This window comes from Petaurus breviceps, unplaced genomic scaffold (genome assembly GCF_028583685.1).
Source record: "Petaurus breviceps papuanus isolate PSGF00001 unplaced genomic scaffold, PetGlider_PUasm1.0 90845, whole genome shotgun sequence".
Taxonomy (NCBI): domain Eukaryota; kingdom Metazoa; phylum Chordata; class Mammalia; order Diprotodontia; family Petauridae; genus Petaurus; species Petaurus breviceps.
The window spans coordinates 2754891-2774026 of record NW_027187359.1 but is presented as its reverse complement, the minus strand read 5'-3'; the positions used below and the strand labels follow the sequence as shown (position 1 = coordinate 2774026).

Genomic DNA, 19136 nt, shown 5'->3' with positions numbered 1-19136 from the left:
CGTGAACCGCACGCCACGCTCCGAGCTGCATCCAATCAGAGCTGCAGTAGTGAGCGCGTCATCCTGTTCTTCCCCAGTGATTTGCTTATTGAATAAAGGTACATTTTTTTGTTCACATTTACCTGTTTATTAAAATTGCTGTCAATGTTCATTAAAATAAGCCCTCCCCTGAAAATAAGCCCTCTGGTGTTTTTCTGTCCAAAAAATTAATAAGACAGTGTCTTATTATCGGGGAAACACGGTAGAACATATCGGGGGCAGTTAGGTAGTACAGTGAATAGAGTGCTGGGCTTGGGGTCAGGAAGACTAATTTTCCTGAGTTCAAATCTGGCCTCAGACACTAGCTGTGTGACCCTGGGCAAGTCACTTAACCCTGTTTGCCTCCATTTCCTCATCTGTAAAATGACCTGGAGGAGGAAATGGCAAACCAGTCCAGTATCTTTGCCAAGAAAACCCCAAACAGGGTCACAATGAGTCAGACACAACTGAACAACAACAGAAGGTCTTTAAGGGCCTTTGCAGTTCTAACATTCCACCAATTTTTTTTACAGTCTGGTCTTCTGGCATAGGAGTTTACAAAACAGAAGATGCTGGCCCATGAAACTAAGCTCAAGGTGGCTTGATTTTCTGGATTTTGAGTTAGAGGACCTGGGTTTTAGCTCTGGTTCTGTCTTTTACTCTGCTTGGTCTTGGCTGCGTCATTTTCCATCTTTGGTTTTCAATTCTCTCACCTACAAAGTTTGGAGGCTTGACCTTCCAGCTCTCTAAGTATGATTCCATGACCACAACTCTTTGGATAAGGACTTATGGTAGAAGGAAGGAACCTTGTATCTGGAGTCAGGAGAAAGACCTGGTTTTCAGTCCTACTTTAGACACTTACTTTACAAGTTTTATATCCCTGAGGTAAATCACTTAACTTCCTCTGGGCCTCAGTTTCCCCATCTATACAATGAGGATAATAATGCCTATAGTGCCTTAGGCTATAAATGGCCACAATTATTAAGATGCTTCTAAGAAGGGGTGGAGACTATAATTAAGGAAAATCCCGAAGGAAACCTGGGCTACTTTCTAGGCCCGAGGGATTGGTTAATGTCTGGCTTAGTGCTGGGGTCATAAAAAGAGGACAAAGAGTCAGGTCTGGAAGGGGATGTAAGAGGAAGAAGTTAGCAATGGACCTGGTGCATTACCAACACTAAAAAAAATGCTGGATTTTTTAAAGTCTTTGGGTAATGACATATTTTAAGTGTTTCCCAAGTTTGTTAATTCCTAGTAATATTAGATAATCTCAAATCAATGTATAGGTATTAATTATTAATATTTATTAAGTACCTAATATTTTTTTATAGCTCCTCTTCTAAGAAGAAAATGACTTCTCTAACAAGGAACTGCTTCTGGGCTCAAACAGTGTCCTTTGCCCACTCCCTTCTTCATTAAGAGGTCCATATATTATGGTCTGGACCAAGTTCAGTCCTGGGAGCTCAGCCTTTAATGAGAGTGGGGCTATACAACCTTTTCTCAAACTCTTTAGATCAAATCTTAATCCTAGTAATACAGAATGATTTAGCTTAGGTTTTGGGCTCATGTCTGATGTTTCTCCAAAAAGGGGCAATAGAAAGGTATTCAATGTGTATTACGAATCAAAGATACAGGTATGCCTACATACAAGACAAAACACAAAAAGACAGCTCACATCGATGGAGCCATTTAGAAGAGTATTTTGCAGTAAACTGTTATTAGTCTTCTGGGAGGCTGATACTTAAGTTTCATCACAACATAAAGTAATTTGCAGGTCTGGCTTCATATTAGACATTTTACATTTCACTGGAGCTCTCGATTGTCCAAACAACTCCCAATATAACGTCGGGTAAAATGGAACCAATGGTGGTCTTGTCATCTATGATGAACATTGAAAGCAGGCAGTTTCACTCAATAAACCCAGTCCCTTTGGACCTCCTGGACTGAAATTTGACTCCAAGCTTTTACACCTCCACGTTTAGGTTTATAATTACCAGTTCAGAAAAGGAAACAAATCAGCCATGGGTCCAGATGCACAGTTTCCTAATTGAGTCCATTCTCCATGTGGGGGGAGGGGGAAAGCATATGTCCCATCTCCATACAATCCCTCACAGGAAGTTAATAGAGTGAGCTCACTTACTTGCCCTGCAGGAAGAGTCAAGGCAAGGAGAGCTGACAGGAAGCAGTTTCTAATTTGAACTGATTCAATATCTTATCTCCTTGCTGTTATGAGATGGGAAGGAGGACCAAAGGTCCATTCAGGATTTTCCAGGAATCCCTTCAGCACTGGTCCCAGAGATCTCATTTGTTTGACCAGGATCGGGAAGGATAACTCTTGAGAATGTCCTGTGGTATGTACTCTGTTACATACATACATAGCAGTGAGTAAAAACCAAGAATCTGTCTCCACTTAACAATGGTCAGTCAGTTGTGGTAGTTGAAGTTCTTTTTGGCCAGCAAAATTTTGCTATCTTCTCCAACTTGGTCATATTTCTGAAAACATTTTATATTTTAACAGTTAACAAACATTCCAACAAAACAAACAACCTTTTCTCCCCAGAGTGCATTCCTGTAAAACAGTTATCCAGCTTGTGTTTCCTACTATACTCTTCTAAGCCACAGAGGATTTCTCATCTAAATGGTTATCCTGCCCAGAACACACACCCTAAACTAGGGGCCTCTAAATACATTGAACATTTTTGCAGCATTACCAGTGCAGTTTCACATTATCTTTCCCATTTATATGGCATTTTAACTCTTATAAAACCCACTCTTCACAGCAATCATGGGAGGGATTTCAGAGAAGCTAAGTGACTTGCCTAGAGTCATACAGCTATTAAGTAACAGAGCTGGGAATTCCAACCCAGTTTTCCTGGCTCCAAATCTGGGTTCTGTCTTGTATTCCATGACTCCTAACTAATAACTGCTAAGCAACAGAAGAAAAAAAAAGCGTACAATTTGCATCTGGTACTGAAGTGTCCAAGGTTGTAATGATCTAGGACCCTGAAAATCAAATTCTAGTCTGTTGATTTTTCAGGGTCTCTTCCAGGGATTGCTTCCCTCTGGGACTGAATCGTAAAATAAAACAAAACACAGGAATCCTAGCGTTAGAAGCAGAAGAGACCTTGGAGCTTGTGTGGTCCAATCTAATTTCACAAAAAGGGAGAGCAAAGAAGACAAGGATCATCTGAAAAGTAGAATATAAATTCCATGAGGACAAGAACTGAGCCATTAAAAAAATTTTTTTTTTGCATCCTCAGGGCCTTGCACATAAGACAGTTAATACAGATTTAGTGATTTGGAATTTAATTGGGAGTCAGGAAGAAGAGTTTGAATTCTGCCTCCTATATTTATTAACTATAACACTGAGCGACAATGTCAGCCTTAGTTTCCTTATCTGTAAAACGACTGGGTTGGACTCAATGACCCCTAAGATCCTTTCCAGCCATAAATCTATATCCTTATGATCACAGGGCTTGCCCATGGTTGAGCTGAATAGAACCCTATTGTGTATGAATAGTACTTTTCTTCTCGATTATTGTGCTTACTAACATTTTACACTTTAGTGCCTTTAGGGATAGTTAAAGTTCTTTGAAGTGAGGACTCCTGGAGGTGCTGGGTTTCAGGTATCCAAAAACCCATGGGGCTTTGCCAGTTCTAGAACTCAACTATGACTGGGCCATTTGTGAGTCACTGGACCTTTAAAAAAAATATTCTTCCCGTTAGATGTTCAATTCAACAAGCTTTTTTTTAGTACCACAGTGGGTAATAATGACAAAACAAAAACATTCCCTGCCTTCGAGGAGCTTGCATTCTATGGGAGGCAAACTAGACACACTGATAAATATAAAATACATACACCAAATAAATATAAGGTAGGGTTGGGGTTTATTTTTTGTGGAGGGGAGAGCACTAATAACTGGCGGAATCAGGGAAAGTCTCCGATGGGAACATGAGCAGCAAGATGGTGCAGTGGACTGAGCACGGGGCTTGGGCCAGGAAGACTTGAGTTCAAATCCATAATGAGTGGGAGAAGGAAATGGCAAACCACTCCACCATTTTTGCGAAGAAAACCCTAAATGGGGTCACAAAGAGTAGGACATGAATAAAACGACTCAACAACAACAATTTGGGGCAATCAGGAGAGGTCTCCAAAAGGAAGTGGCCCTTGAATTAAGCTTTGAAAGGACCTTAAGCAGCGATGAGAGAATTTCAGGCATAAGGGATCTACAGGCTGTGCAAAGGCTTGGAGACCGGAGGTGTAATGCTGTGCTTCTGCATTTAAAAAAAAAAAAAAACCTAAAACAACGAGCCTAAAATTGAAAAAAATTTAAATTAATAGCATAAACCGGTAACTTTTCTCCCCGCCTCCACTACCGAACCCAGTTCCCTGGAGGTCAGACATAGCCTGTCACCTCTTTAAAACCAAACTCCACAAAGTGCCCCGCCCCCCTCCGTGTTCCCCGCCCCCATCTTGTTTACAACGCGGCGCAGCCTAGTACTACTCCTGACGCCCCGCCCTTCTCCGTTTCCTATTGGCCCGCGGGGCGCAGATGGGCGCATTGACTGGCCGGAGGGAGGCGGGGTCCTTGGAGTAGGTTGCGCGGGCGACCTAGAGGGGGGTGGCTGGTGATGGCGGCGGCGGCGGCAGCAGCGGCGACGGGCGGCCTACGCTGGGTGCTCGCCGCGCTGTGCTTGGGCTGCGCCGCTGGGGGGGACGCGTCAGGCCCGCGGGTGCTGGGCTTCTGCTTGGAAGAGGACGGAGACGGGGCCGAGGGTCCAGTGTGGGCCCGGGGCCGTGTGGTCCGGGCCGCGCCCGGGGCCGCCTTCCGCTTGCGGCTTTTTGGCTCCGGCTTCGCCAACCGCTCGTGGCCCTGGGTGGCCTTCGCTCCCGCGGGCGCGGGCTGCCCGGAGGGGGGAGGGGAGTCGGAGGCGGGGGGCGCGCACGGGGGCGGGGGCGCGGGCGCGCCCCTGAGCGTGAACCCCGAGGCTGTGCGGCCTCACTCGGCGTTGCTCGCGGTGCGCGTGGAGCCCGGCGGGCCCGCGGGGGGCGCGCGCTACCGCTTGTGCAGCCGCGGGGGACCCCACGGGAGCTGGACGCCAGCTGCCGAAGGGGACTCGCTCGCCGTTGAGGAGGTTCCCCTGCTGCCCTGGGCGCTGGGCCTGCTGGCGGCTGCGCTGCTGGGGCTGGCGGCACTGGCCCGGGGACTGCAGCTGAGCGCCTTGGCGCTGGAGCCGGCGGAGGTGCAGGTGCTGCGCGAGAGCGGCTCGGAGGCGGAGCGGGCGGCGGCGCAGCGCCTGGAGCCTTTGCGGCGCTGGGGCAGCTTCGCCCTGTGCGCACTACTGCTCTTGGCCAGTCTGGCCCAGGCCGCGCTCGCCGTGCTTCTGTATCGTGCCGTGGGCCAAAGAGCTGTGCCCGCCGTGCTGGGCAGCGCGGGCCTAGTCTACCTGGTGGGCGAGGTGGCGCCCGCGGCCGTCAGCGGCCGCTGGGGCCTGAGTCTGGCGCCGCGCGCGCTGGGGCTCACCCGCCTGGCGGTCCTGCTCACTTTCCCCGTGGCCTTGCCGGTGGGCAAGCTCCTGGAGCTGGCCCTGCGCCCGGAAGGCGGGCGGCTGCGGGAGCGTGTGGTGGATCTGGCCCGGGGCTCCGACCCCTACAACGAGTTCGTGAGGGAAGAGTTCAGCAAGGGGGCCCTGCGGTGCAAAACGGTGGCGGACGTGCTCACCCCGCTGAAGGACTGCTTCATGCTGGACTCCTCGGTCGTACTGGACTTCAGCGTCATGTCCACCATCATGCAGAGCGGCTACACCCGCATCCCGGTGTACGAGGAAGAACGCTCCAACATCGTGGACATGCTTTACCTCAAGGACTTAGCCTTCGTGGACCCGGAGGACTGCACCCCGCTCAGCACCATTATCCGATTCTACAATCACCCCCTCCACTTTGTCTTCAATGACACCAAGCTGGATGCCGTCCTGGAGGAATTCAAACGAGGTAACCGGTCCTGGAACAGCGGCTTCCTCCGTGGGCACTCGGACCGACATTTGAACGGGATACCCACCTAGAGGGGAGTGGGGTGGGGCCAGTGATTTTGGGAGGATGATTCTAGGTCCGAGTGCACTTGTGTATTCATTGAGTTTTGGATTCCGGAGCTGGTGGGGACCGCAGAAGTCCCGTATAGTTCGACCTCCCTCATTTACAGAGGAGGAATCTGAATCGCACAGGTGACATAGCTGGAATTTGAACCCAAATCCTCCATCTCTGAACCCAGTTTTCCTCCTGCCTTGTAGCGGCCCCACAACCTCTTTTCATTTGAAAAGAAATTCAGTAAAACAATCCAGCAGAAGGCGAGGTCTGGGAACAGGGATGTGCCAAAACAAAAGAAGCGCTAAGAGATCTGGTAGGAAACTCAGAGCTGGGGGCAGGATCCTTGAGCAAGTCGCCATTTCTGGGTCTCATGAGCACAGGATCATAGGCTTTAGAGCCAGATCTCTGGCATCAAAAGAACTCATGGAAGACCTGGATCAACAGAAACAAGGAATCTAATGGTCTTAGAGCCCTGGATGGTCAGATTTGGGAGATCAAGCTGTTCCATCCTCTCTATTTTAAAGAGAAGGTATTTGAGGCCCAGAAAAGGTGAAGAGATTTACCCAAAGTGACAGTTATGAGTGGCAAAGCTAGGATTTGAACTTGGGCCTCCTGATTCCAAATCTGATGCTCTTTCCTGGACACCCTTTTTAATTTCAGTTCACTTTGTTAAATTCTTGGTTGCTTGATTCTTTGTATGCTGTGTTATGATTCCATTCCCTTCTTTCCCAGTTAGTCGATTTAGGGTTTTTTTTTTCTTTCTGGTATCCTTTGCAGAATTTCTGAGGATTTCTTAATTGTAGCTGAGAGTAGAACGAAAAGTTCTATCCACCCTTGAGGAGAGGGAGCCCATTTATCTGTTTATCTTTAAATTGACTCTTTTCAGATTCTAGGGGAACTTTGGATACAGTTGAAGGCATATAATAATAACAATAGCAAAGATTTGTTATGTGTACAAAGCATTTAGATATGTTTTCTCATTGGTTCATCTCTACCACCCTGGGAAATTGGTGCTGTTATTATTATCCCCGTCTTATGGTGAGAAAACTGTGGCACAGAGAAGTTAAGTGACTTGCCCTGAGTCACACAGCTACGTCTGGCTGCTGTTTCTGAAACCAGGTCTTCTTACTGAAAGTCTAGCCCTCTGTGCGCCTTGCCATTTGGCCACTTCTGCTGCCTGTGCTGTCTTGTTTACAGAGAATAGAGCAACAATGCTTAAGGTTTCCTATAGAAAAAAAGAACTTTTATTTTTCTTTGTTTAAAGTAACTTTACTGATGTCACTATAGCTTTTGTCTTCTAACTTCAAGTATGACTGTTGCCCTAGTGCAGCATCTTCCCTTCCCTCCAGATTACTGCCCCCATTTGCCTGTGCTTTTCTTTGAGAGTTGAGAATAAACTTGTCAGAATCCCTGGGAAATACAGGGTGCATGATTCCTTATGTTTCCTCTTGCCTACAAACATTGTAGATTTTATCAGTAAGACACTTTGGAGTTAAAAGGGTGAGACAGCCGTAGTACCTAGGGAAATAACCTTGGCTATGGAAACTGAGGACTTGGGCTCCCACCTTACACTACCTGAATTCCTTGGGCAAGTCATTTAACCTCTTTGGGCCCAGTTTCTTCATCTGTGGATTATTTGGCTTTTATGGCCTCTTCCAACACTAGATCTATGATCTGAGATCTGTTAATAAATTCATTAGGGCTTCTGGCTCATTTTGGGGTGTTATTTTTACTTAGAAAAGGTGACTGGTATTCCTGAGATCTAGGATGAGAATTAAGCCTCAGGCCACTGAATAGGCTTATGACTTAAGGACTAATGTAATATCAGACTGTAAACTAGCTAAAACTGGGAGTGAGCAAAGACTTAAGGCTATGAGAATAAGGTGTTCTTATCCTGATATATACAATGATTTTCTGTATCTGGCAATTATGTCCAATAATTACATTGCTCTTACTCATCAAGTAGCTTGATATGTCATGTTAGAACAGAAAAGTTTATAGTTCTTATGTCAGTAGTGAGTCTGGTATCCCCCAATTTCTATAGGAGGTATTTTGTGGGAGAATTCTGATAAAACTGATGAGAACCATTGATTTGTCTTGAAAAATTTTTGATGCTTTCTTGCGTGGCAGACTATAGTTGTACTGCTGAACAACATTCTCTGGGGAGCCTTTGAGCTAGATAGCCAGCCAGCCTGCCTACCTTTAAGCTTCATGCAGAATACAGTAGTTGGGGTGGATCATGAATTGTCTGCCATCCTGGTAAGTGCCATTCCACCAGTATAATGGCAGAAGTGTTTTCTTGCTCATAAGCAAGATGATAAGAATTCTCCATCCTTTTGGCTCTCATGAATGTTTTATCTCTGGGATACATTCCTTCCCCTCAGATTACCTGTCACTGTACTACTTTTTTAAAACCTGATTTAGCACTAATGGTGTGGAGAATTTTTCTTCCTTTATGTTTCATTTCTCGTTCAAAGGTTAGACTATCTCGGGGGTTTGGAGGGAAAGACCAACTAATTTTAATATGTGGCTGTAGATTATTCCTGTCAACACCTAGTTAAGTTAAGGTTATCAGTAACCCCATGAGCTTTGTTTGTGAAATCAAGCAGTGACTAGTTGTCTACTGTAGTGCAGTGGGGTCCAGGAGCTAAAATATACAAGATAATGATAGAATAGCTCTAGGGGATCCAGCCCCACCCTCAAAATTGCTAGAGGACATTATTGTTTCCAGTAGGGAGTTATAGCAGAATTGAGGAAGATAAGGAGATTGGGAGATTTTGTTGTGCTATCTATCTGGCATTTCCTGCAGGTTCAGAGTTGGGATCATTTTTTATTTAATCAAGCTTTTATTAGGACTGTTATCTTTTGTTGTGGTGCCCCTTCTTAAATCTCTGCTACATTTTTTTTTACCTCACCTGAAATCCTACTCTTATGCCTAATTGTGAGAAGGTGACCATGAGTTCTCAAAGGCCATTCCATGAAATGTAGGTCACGGAGGGGTCCCACCAAGATGCTAAGGCTTTTGAGTATGTTGTCCTGTGGCAGAGTATTTTGTCTGAGCCAGTCACCAGAATGGCTGCAGCATGGTGAATCTTTGACTATAGGATGGTCATTTCTGGTAGAAGAAATACACTACTGAATTATATAGATCCTTAAAGCTTTAAAAGATTGGGTTTTTGTTTTTGTTTTGTTTTCATTTCTGGTTTGTTTTTAGTGATATAATATGGCACAAAAGAGGTAGCATGGTGTAGTAGGTAAAGAACTGACCCCAGAATTGAGAAGACTTGAGTTCAGATCCTACCTCTGACAGCCTGGTTTTATGACCCTGGTAGAGGGAGGGAGTACCCCAGTGATGAAGTTATTGACCCTTAAAACTTGGAAAGATTTTTTTTTGAAGATTAAACACAGCACTATATATGCACTTAATCTCTCAGTGCCTCAAACTGTAAGTTGCCTATAACTAAGTCTGTAAGTTGCAGAGCAGTTGCCAGTCTGTACTGGTAAAGGGAATTCTTCCCTGGAAAGTCCCTCTACAGGAGAAATTGAATGTCAAGTTTAAAAAAAAAAAAGCTATCACAACAGTTATTTGGTTGTCAGTATTTGTTATCTCCAAAGTATGGTTTGATGATGGAAAGGAACCTTCCCCTTTTCAGTTTTCACACAATTACAACCTATTCGTTGGGTCTAGTAAGTCCTCTTATAAAGGTACCTGCTATCTCTCCAGCCTCTTTCTAAGAGTAGACCAATTGCCTAGGAGATATTCTGCCAGGTAGCTGATATTTTTCAAACTAAGAAAATTTCCCAAAGTCTGGTCTTGAGGAATGTGAGGAATCAGGAACTCGGTGGGGCCACTCTCCCTGAGGTACCAGCCAAGCTGCTCTCCTAAGCTTCTGGAGCAGCAGCTTATTAGGAACCTGGGAGATCAGATTTTATAATGGCAACTGCAAAATGGAGAGACTTAAAAGTTTTAAAAGTGTGCTTCCTTTCCATGTAGGGAGGTGTATGTGTGTGTGTACACATGCGTATGAACCCAAGATTCTCCAGTTCCCTACTGAAGGGCTTCTCTTTTTTTCTTGTTGATTTACATGTGGTAAATTGATTGCTCTCCTGCTGCCAGTACAGCAGCTCGATGGTGAGCCATCTTAAAGAAGCTGATTTGTGTCTCCCAGTTGGTATCCTGCTTCTCTCTACCACCCCTTCCATCCTACTCTTAGCCAATATAATCTGGGTAGCTGTCAATCTTTGTTTTCACTCCCATCCCTCTTTCCTCTCTTCCCCTCTTGTTTCATTTAATCTTAAACCTGTTTTTAGAATGTTCTTGATCAGCAAGCATATTATATTGCTTCTGCAGTATTCACATGAGGTTATAAAAAAACAACCTGTTCTATAGCTGTCAACCATCTTGTAAGTTGGGAGCATTCCTAAAAGGAATATGCACAAAAATGCCCTGAGCCAGACTCAGCAACTTCCTCTGAGACCAGGGATCATAGACTCATTCTTTGGAAGATTATTGTCTCTTTCTTTCTTGTTAAGGGAAAGCCCCTTTCCTGGACAGAAAATCCTTCCTGATCATCCTCACGGTCTTTAGATTGTGGACTTAGCACAATTTTACTTTTTATGAAGATCATCAGAAAGAATGAACACTTTGTGGAGCTCTCCTACAAAGAAGCCCTGCTTTCTTCAAAATATCCAGCCCTTGGCGTGTTGCCATGGAGATGAAATTGTTCTAGGGCAACCAGATCTAGGAGAGATTAAAGCTGAACAACCTACCCTAAATTTCTGTAACTTGGATTTTAGCCTGATTTTCAGTGTTCTCACTTGCTGCTCCTCAGAAGTGGGGAACCTTTGGCCTTGGGACCACATGTGGCCTTCTATGTCCTTGGATGTGACCTTTTGACTGAATCCAAGTTTTACAGAATTAATCCTTTTATTAAGGTGATTTGTTCTGTAGTTTGGATTCCGTCAAAAAGCCACAGTTAAGGACCTAGAGGGCCACAGGTTACCCACCGCTGGGTTAGTTGCTTACAGTCTTAAGTCCAAAAGTTGCTCAGCAGTTGAAATCAGTCAGGTCTGCCTGATAGCAATTAAGGATGTTAATAAGTTAAATCTTCTCTTCGACCCCTCCCCCCCCCAAGAAATACAGTTGCATGGTTCTTAGATAAGTATCTTAGAAACTATACCTTACTTAGAAGATGACTAACATCTGTCTGGATCTTTCCTCCATTCTCAATCCTGAAAATCTTTTTTATAACAAAATTATATAGGGTAAAGCTTTTTGGTTGTTTTTAATATTAGGGTTGACAATAGCAACATAATTTTTTTAAACAGTAATACGTGTTAAAAATTATATATTGGCATTTATGCATAGTTCACAAATATAATATTCTATAAGAATATTTTGAGTTGGGGGCAGCTAGGTTGCTCAGTGAGTAGAGCACCAGCCCTGAAGTCAGGAGGACCTGAGTTCAAATGTGACCTCAGACACTTAACACTAGCCATGTGACCTTGGGCAAGTCGCTTAACCCCAATTGCCCTGCCCTCCCCCCTCCAAAAAAAGCAAAAAAATTAAAAAAAAAAAGAATACATTGAGTTGATCTGCCTGGCAGACTATAAAGTTTTCATTGGTTATAATCCCATATGTGCAGAGAAAGAGTCAAACTTCATTCAAGATGGATTTTTTGCCCATTCAAGCCAAGTTCTTTTTCATAATGTTCTTCTCATATCTTGGGTTGTGACTACCTTGAACATTAGGTTTCTCAAGTAGAATATTTTCATTTGTCGTTTATTTTTATTGATACAGGTTTTTTGTTTGTTTTAAAAAGCTCTTTATGCCTCATGGTTTTTTGGTTTGTTTTTGGAGGGGGGAAGGCAAGGCAATTTGGGGTTAAGTGACTTGCCCAAGGTCACACGGCTAGTAAGTGTTAAGTGTCTGAGGTCTGATTTGAACTCAGGTCCTTCTGACTCCAGGGCAAATGCTCTATTCACTGCGTCACCTAGCTGCCCTTATGCTTCATATTTTACTCATGGTCATGTAGGGTAAGTGGCTGACGGGAAAGTTTTGTGAGAACAGGAATAACTTTGCATGAAGGACCTTGTGTAGAAGTTGCCATTTTGACTTCATGCAGCTGGTTGACATGCTGAGGTGACTGGCCTGGCTTGGGCACCTTTCCCTTTGGTAGCATTCTTTACAACCCTACCTTCATCCCTGAGCTTTGGTCCATTGGACTGGTCCCAAAATTCAGTAAGAATGTTGCTCAAAATCCATGCTAGAGTTCTCCATCTTCCCAAACAGATTTTGCTTTGTGTGGTAGGGCCACTTTGAAGCTGTGATTTGGGGATGGAACATCTACAAATACTTGGGACTTCTCCAATACAAATGTTATAAGGTCAAGAAAAATGTTGTAAGAGCTACACGGTTTATTCTGCTTTTTGCCACTAGCAGGCACTTATTAAATTTGGAATAAAGGGCTAAGTCTCAAAGTGACAGAAGCATAACCAGTAGGTTCCTTGGCATCTTCCATCCCACTTCTCCATATCCTGCAAAATGTCACTTAATTCTTAAATAATTCCACATATTTGGTAAGGTACAAAGAGAGTAACATGGCTGGGCAAGTCCATAATATGCATGAAAAGTTCTCTAAGGCAGTATAATCAAGCATCGTGGACTATCTTTTTTTAATAATTTTTTTCCAAATTCCCTGCTACCTGAGATGGCAAACAGTTTAATGTAGATTATACATATACAGTCGTACAAAACATAATTCCATTGGTGGAAAGAAGGGAGAGAATCCTGCTGTGGCCAGGCTCTACTTACTGCCATTCTGACTTCTTCTATTAGGCACCAACTCAATACAAGTACACCTCATGCTAAGGAAACTGCAGCAATCTGTATGTACACCAGAAATAAAGTAGAGGGTGGTGATTTGCTTTTCAAAGAAAATACAAATAATCCCATTACTCAGTTATAGTCTGAAAATTTTGGTAGAGATGATAGAAACAGATTTTTTCTAAGAATTCTGTTCTGTCAGAAAGCAATACATTTAAAAAGAATTTAATATTTTTCCTTGACAAACTTACCACTTTTCCTAACTTTTCTGTTTCTGTAAAGGGCACTGCCATTCTTGCAGTTGTCTAGGTTCTCACTGGACTTCACTCACTCACCATCTCTACTCATGGAATGTCGTTCTTTCCGCCCATCTTGCTTCAGGCCCTGAGATCATAGATATGAATCTGGAAAAGGGCTCAGAAACCATCTAGTTCAACTTCCTATTACAGATGAGGAAATTGAGGCCTAGGTAAAGTAACTTGTCCAGTTATTACACAGGTTTAGTAAATGGTTGAATTTAGATTCAAACTCAGGTACTGTGACTGTGCAAGGTCAGCTTTTCTTGTACTGCCTCACACAGGTACCCTCATTGTCTCTTGCTTAGGCTGTTGCAATAGCCCTCTAGTTTGTTTGTGTGCCTCAAGTTTTTCCCCTTTCTCATTTGTCTTCAACATAGCTGCCAAATAATATTCTAAAGTACCAGTCTGATCATATCATTCCACTGCAAAAGCTTCGGTGGCTCTGCTTCTTGTCTCTAGGATGAAATACAAATGTGATTTTTCATTTAAAGCTGTTTGAAATAACGCTCTGACTCACCTTTGCAAACTTATTTATTACTTTCTTTTGATCACTCTGTGGTCCAGCCAAAGCAGCCTTTTTGCTATTCCTCACACAGGGCATTCCATCTCCTATCTTGTATGCCTTTGTGTCTAGTCTGCGTCTAGTTATTTTGTTCTGAATGCTGAGAAATGCTACAAAAGAGCTGTTGCTACAAAATATGGTGCTAGGTCTAGGAGGGATTACAAAAATGTATGACCAGTTACCACCCTCTGGGATCTTGGGGTCATAGATTCTAGTTGGTGTGGATTTTAGAGGTTATCTAGTCATTATCTTCTTCCTTTCCCCCCTTCCCATATCTGGAACGCACTGTCTCCTCACCTCTGCCTCTTAGGTCTTGAATTCCTTCAAGGCTTAACTCAAACCTGAGTCTTTCCTTGATTTCTGCCACAACTGCATTGCAAGCTTCTAGTACCCCTCCTCCAAAATTACTTTGTTTTTACTATGTATTTTGCATTTATCTATATATGCACCATACATATTTCTTCAGAGAGAATGTTAATCTCTTTGATGGCAGGTTATTTTTGTATTCCTAGTACTCAGAAAAGTGCCTGGCACATAGCAGGTACTTAATAAATGTTTATGCAGTGCATCTGATTATTTGAGTTTAACAGAAAATACTAATTTGTGAAGTTGAATTATTCCAACCCACATTAGCATATCAATTTGTACTACAAAGTGAATTTGTGTGTGTTTGTGAAACATTGCTTTTGTGATATTTTTCAGCCTTCAGTGTTCTATAGTAAACTATATTTTAGGCTTCTATTATCTATCAACATCCTGTCTGGTCCCAGCTTTTCAGACTGCAGCCTACTAAAGCCAGTATATTGGGTTCTCATAACAGTCTCAAACAGGTTAGGAACAAATCAGTTAAATCGGTCAATTTAATCCATGTCAGTTTCCCTTGTCATTTTGTTATTTTGATAAATTTTAAAAATTGATACAAGAGGGCGGCCAGGTAGCACAGCGAGTAAGAGCACTGGCTCCAGTGTCGGGATGAATCCAGGCTCAGACACTTAGCACCACACCCAGAAATAAAACTGGCTGTGTAACCTTGAGCAAGTTACTTAACCCCCATTGCTTTAAAAAAATTTTTTTTTGATACAAGACACAATGCTAGGTACTAAAGGGATTACAAAATGTATGACAGCAGTTCTTTCAGGGATCATTGGGTCATAGATTTAGAGTTGGAAAGCATTTGAGAGGCTTGAATGTATCTTTGTAAAAGCCTTTCCTTCTCTGGACATTAAAATATTTTTATAAACTTGGAAAGACATGAACTGATGCAGAGTGAAGTGAACAGAACCAGGAGAACACTCTACACAGCAACAGTAACATTATGAAATAATCAGTTATGACTGACTTAACTCTTCTTAGCAATGCATATGGTCCAGGACAGTTCTGAAGGACTCATGATGAAAAATGCAATCTACCTGTAGAGAAAGAACTGGTATATTCTCAGTACAGATTGAAACATTTTTTTTTTTACTCTGTGTGTGTGTTTTAGGGGGGGGTTGTCTTTTTTTTTTTTTTTTACAACATGACATAACATAGAAATATGTTTTGCATGATTACACATTATAACCTGTATTAAATTGCTTGCCATCTCAGGGAAGGAGGAAGGGAGGGAGAGAATTTAGAGCTCAGTATTTCTTTTTAACTGAATGTTATAAATTGTTTTTTACATGTAATGGGGAAAATAAAAAAAATAAAATAGCTTAATAGATATCCAGTTAGAGATACTTTTCTTTGATAAGTGATAGTTTAGAAAATAGATCCTCAGAAAGTTTATATATTTAAGAGCCAGAAAGGTTGTAAATGGTCATCAAGTTGAGCCCCTTCGTTTAGATAGGAAGGAACTGAAGCCCCAGAATTAAATGACTTGCCTAGGGTCACATAGCTAGTGAATGTTTTGAGTCAGAAATCAAACCCAGTTGTATGCTTCCATGCCATGCTTTCACTCCTGAGAGTGTTTTATGGCATAGGTCCCATACTTGTAGTATAGAACTTTGTATGATCAGCATGTCTAGGCTTCTTTCTCTTTGCCACCATGACAACAGCATATTGTTCCACAGGGAAGTCCCATCTGGCCATTGTACAGAAGGTGAACAATGAAGGCGAGGGAGACCCTTTCTATGAGGTTATGGGTCTTGTCACACTGGAGGATGTCATTGAGGAGATAATTAAGTCAGAGATCCTGGATGAATCTGATGACTATGGTGAGTTAACTCCTTTCTGATTTTTGTTTTTTCTCATCCAATTTCTCTCAAGTTGTAGGGAGTATTCAAGTATCCTAGCTGTAAATGAACTTAAATTCCTCTTGTTGTTGGCCAAGCTATTTTCAAATATCGTGGTAAACAAGTCCTTCAACCTTCCTGTGATTATGGTCAATATTTTCAAATTCCCAAGATAGCATTGTATCTGGTGTCCTCATGTCAAAACCATTGTTTTTTTCCCCCCTAGTAATCATCAAGATGGTAGGTGGAGATATCTTTTCTGAGCCTTTTTTGGTTTTCCTCATTTTGAATTTTTTTTTAAGGCTCTTGTTTTTTGGGGGTTTTTTGTTTTTGTTTTGTTTGTTTTTTGTTTTGCTTTTTGGAGGGGGGAAGATAATGCTCTAAGTGACTTGCCCAAGATCACACAGCTAGTTTTGTGTTATATCTGAGGTCAAATTTGAACTCAGGTCCTCCTGACTCCAGGGCAAGTGTTCTATTCACTGCTCCACCTAGCCGCCCTATTTTGAACTTTTGTGTTGTCATTATAAATTAGTTCTTTTATAGCCCAACTCTAGATTTGTCTCTGCAGAGAGCCAGTATTTTTTGCTTCTGTGAATTTTGGCCTAATTCCAAAATATGACTATTGAAACATACTTATGGTATACCTATCACTATCCTGCCTGAGCAGTCTGGTCTTAGAGCTCTTTATCATATCCTACAAAACTATTTATTGGGGCTAAGGGCTGATATTTACCTGACAGAGTTGGAACTTCAAACTTTGAACCATTCACTGATGGTGATTGTCTTGAAATAATACTTTATTCCATGTCCCTTGTCATGCTTGGAGTCTCAGTCCAACATGATCCAGAGCAAATGATGTAATTATTTTAAATGTTAATGTTTACACCTGTTGATAGATAAGTAATCCCATAATCTCTTTACAACAAGTACAGTTATAATGGCCCAAGATTCACAATGATGATTCCCCAGGTTGCTTTATTTTATAAGTTACTATCCTGGATCAGTTCCAAATAGGGAGGTCTGCCTTTTGGCATATCCTTTGTGATCTGTTTCTTCGTCTTATGTAATACCAGAATTATCAGGTGATTAGAATGGCAGCTGTGTGTCCAGCCCAAAGGGCAGCTGTTCTGCAGTGGTGAGTGAAGCAGCTGCCTTCTTTGTATCTTGATGCTGCCAAACCTCTCTGAACCATACATAGTTCTTGGTAGGAAAGGAAACATGATAATGGAGCAACTTGAATATATTGGCAAAACTAGTTGCAATATCTGACTGTGCTCTTTAATCCTGTTTCAGGAGAAAACAAGGTGAAGAAGAAACCCACTTCTCTGAGCACCCCCATAGAACGGAAGAAGGAGGAGTTTTCCTTGTTCAAAGGGTCTGACAATGAGCACAAAGTGAAGATCTCCCCGCAGCTGCTCCTGGCCACCCAGCGTTTCCTCTCCCGAGGTGAGGGGAAGAGGACCCTCGCCTCCTTACTCACCATCCCTGGGCTCTCCTCCCCTGATCAAGGGCTTGAAGAGGCACTGCCTTTTGGGTTAACTGACCAGATATGGAATCTCTTACCTTCTGTTTTCTGAGGCATAAAGACTTAAAAGGAGAGGTACGGGGACTCTCCCACTACAACCCCATTCACAATTCACAGGGAAATCCTTGTGTTCTGAGCAAATAAACCATGAAGGCCTAGGAAGCCTAGAGGTAAAAACACGTTTTCCTTTTCCTCTTACCTACAATGGAATTTTCCTTTGTATCAGCTCAGAGCAGGGGCAGGCCAGCTGATGGGAGGGCCCGAGGCTTACGGCCAGCAAGGCTAGCAGAGTTGTAGTTGGGTGGCCCACTTCTAGCATCACAGATTCTATGGGCTTTGAGCCAGTTTTTTCAAATCTCCTATAGTGCTTTCAGCTTGTTGGTTTGGTATGGGGGTGCCTCAGGTAGGCCTGGGGGCAGTTGGGAGTAGAAGCTTGAGTGACTATGGCACCTCATGGACATTTGTCACTTTTTCCCACCACGGGGCAGAGGTGGATTTATTTAGCCCACTACGAATCTCAGAGAAGGTCCTGCTACACCTGCTGAAGCATCCCAGTGTCAACCAGGAAGTGAAGTTTGATGAATGCAATCGACTGGCTGCAGACCATTACCTGTATCAGCGCAATCAGCCAGTTAACTACTTCATTCTCATCCTGCAGGTAACTCCACAGGTTCTGCCTCATCATATTAGACCCTGGGCCTGGATTCCTTTCCACAGTAGAGCAAGAGCAGCGACAGGAGTTGGGGAATAGGGAGACTACGAGGCAGCTGGGTGGTGCAGTGGGTAGAGCACTAGGCCTGGAGTCAGAGCACTGGCCCAAGGGCCAGCTTCAGATCTGACCTCGCCTACTTCTTGCTGTCTGACCCCTGGGCAGATCACTGCACCTCTGTTTGCCTCACTTTCCTCAGTTGTAAAATGGGGGTAACGATGGTACCTGGCACTTAGAGGCTTAATAAACAATTGTTTTCTTCTTCACCTCTAATCCCCAAAGATACTTGTTTAGATTTTAATCTGGTTTCTTTATATCTAACTGAAATTGATCATTCCTTTTGGTGGTCCCCTTATGAAAAAGGGCAGTCATGCCCTAAGACATTCGTGTTTTCTTTTTCCCTTCAGGGCAGGGTTGAGGTGGAGATTGGGAAGGAGGGCCTCAAGTTTGAAAATGGAGCCTTCACTTACTATGGTGTGTCTGCACTGTCAGTACCATCTTCAGGTAAGAGGACCAAGACATTAGTAACTCCCAGGGCTGGGGCCCCCAGCATGTTGTGCCCTGGTTCCAGTTAACAGTGTGCAGGCCGTGGGAGTTTTACTTTCAGCCTTCATTGTCATCTACTTTCTAGTGAGATACCAGAAATGAGTTAACATTCTGACCTAGTGAAATGTCTATGTATTAGCCAGCTACATGGCCTCCTGAATTAAAATGCCACCTTCACCAGGAAGTCTTTTGTACTTCCTAGGTGTGTTAATCCTTTCCTCTCTGTCCTTTCTTCTACTATGTATATATCTATTTATTTACATGTTGGCTCCACTATTAGATTTGCAAGCTCTTTGAGGACAGGCAGGAGCCGTTTTTACCTTGTTTTGTATCCCCAGCAGTTAGCACAGTGCCTA

General features: G+C 43.2%; 1 protein-coding gene across 2 annotated transcripts in view; it reads left to right on the top strand.

Moving 5' to 3' along the window:
• Nucleotides 1-4613: 4613 nt before the first annotated feature.
• CNNM3 (cyclin and CBS domain divalent metal cation transport mediator 3) overlaps nt 4614-19136 on the top strand; it is a 23905-nt gene continuing 9382 nt past the window's right edge. The window contains exons 1-5 of one of the 2 annotated variants that reach the window (XR_011165233.1): nt 4614-6007; nt 15839-15982; nt 17294-17446; nt 18014-18183; nt 18642-18738. Coding sequence is in view for 1 of the 2 variants with exons in the window: in XM_069071901.1 (XP_068928002.1) it covers nt 4648-6007; nt 15839-15982; nt 17294-17446; nt 18014-18183; nt 18642-18738 (1924 nt within the window). In the remaining variant the exon portion in view is untranslated. The remainder of the gene's footprint in view (nt 6008-15838; nt 15983-17293; nt 17447-18013; nt 18184-18641; nt 18739-19136) is intronic. The other variant, XM_069071901.1, reaches the window with a different exon arrangement.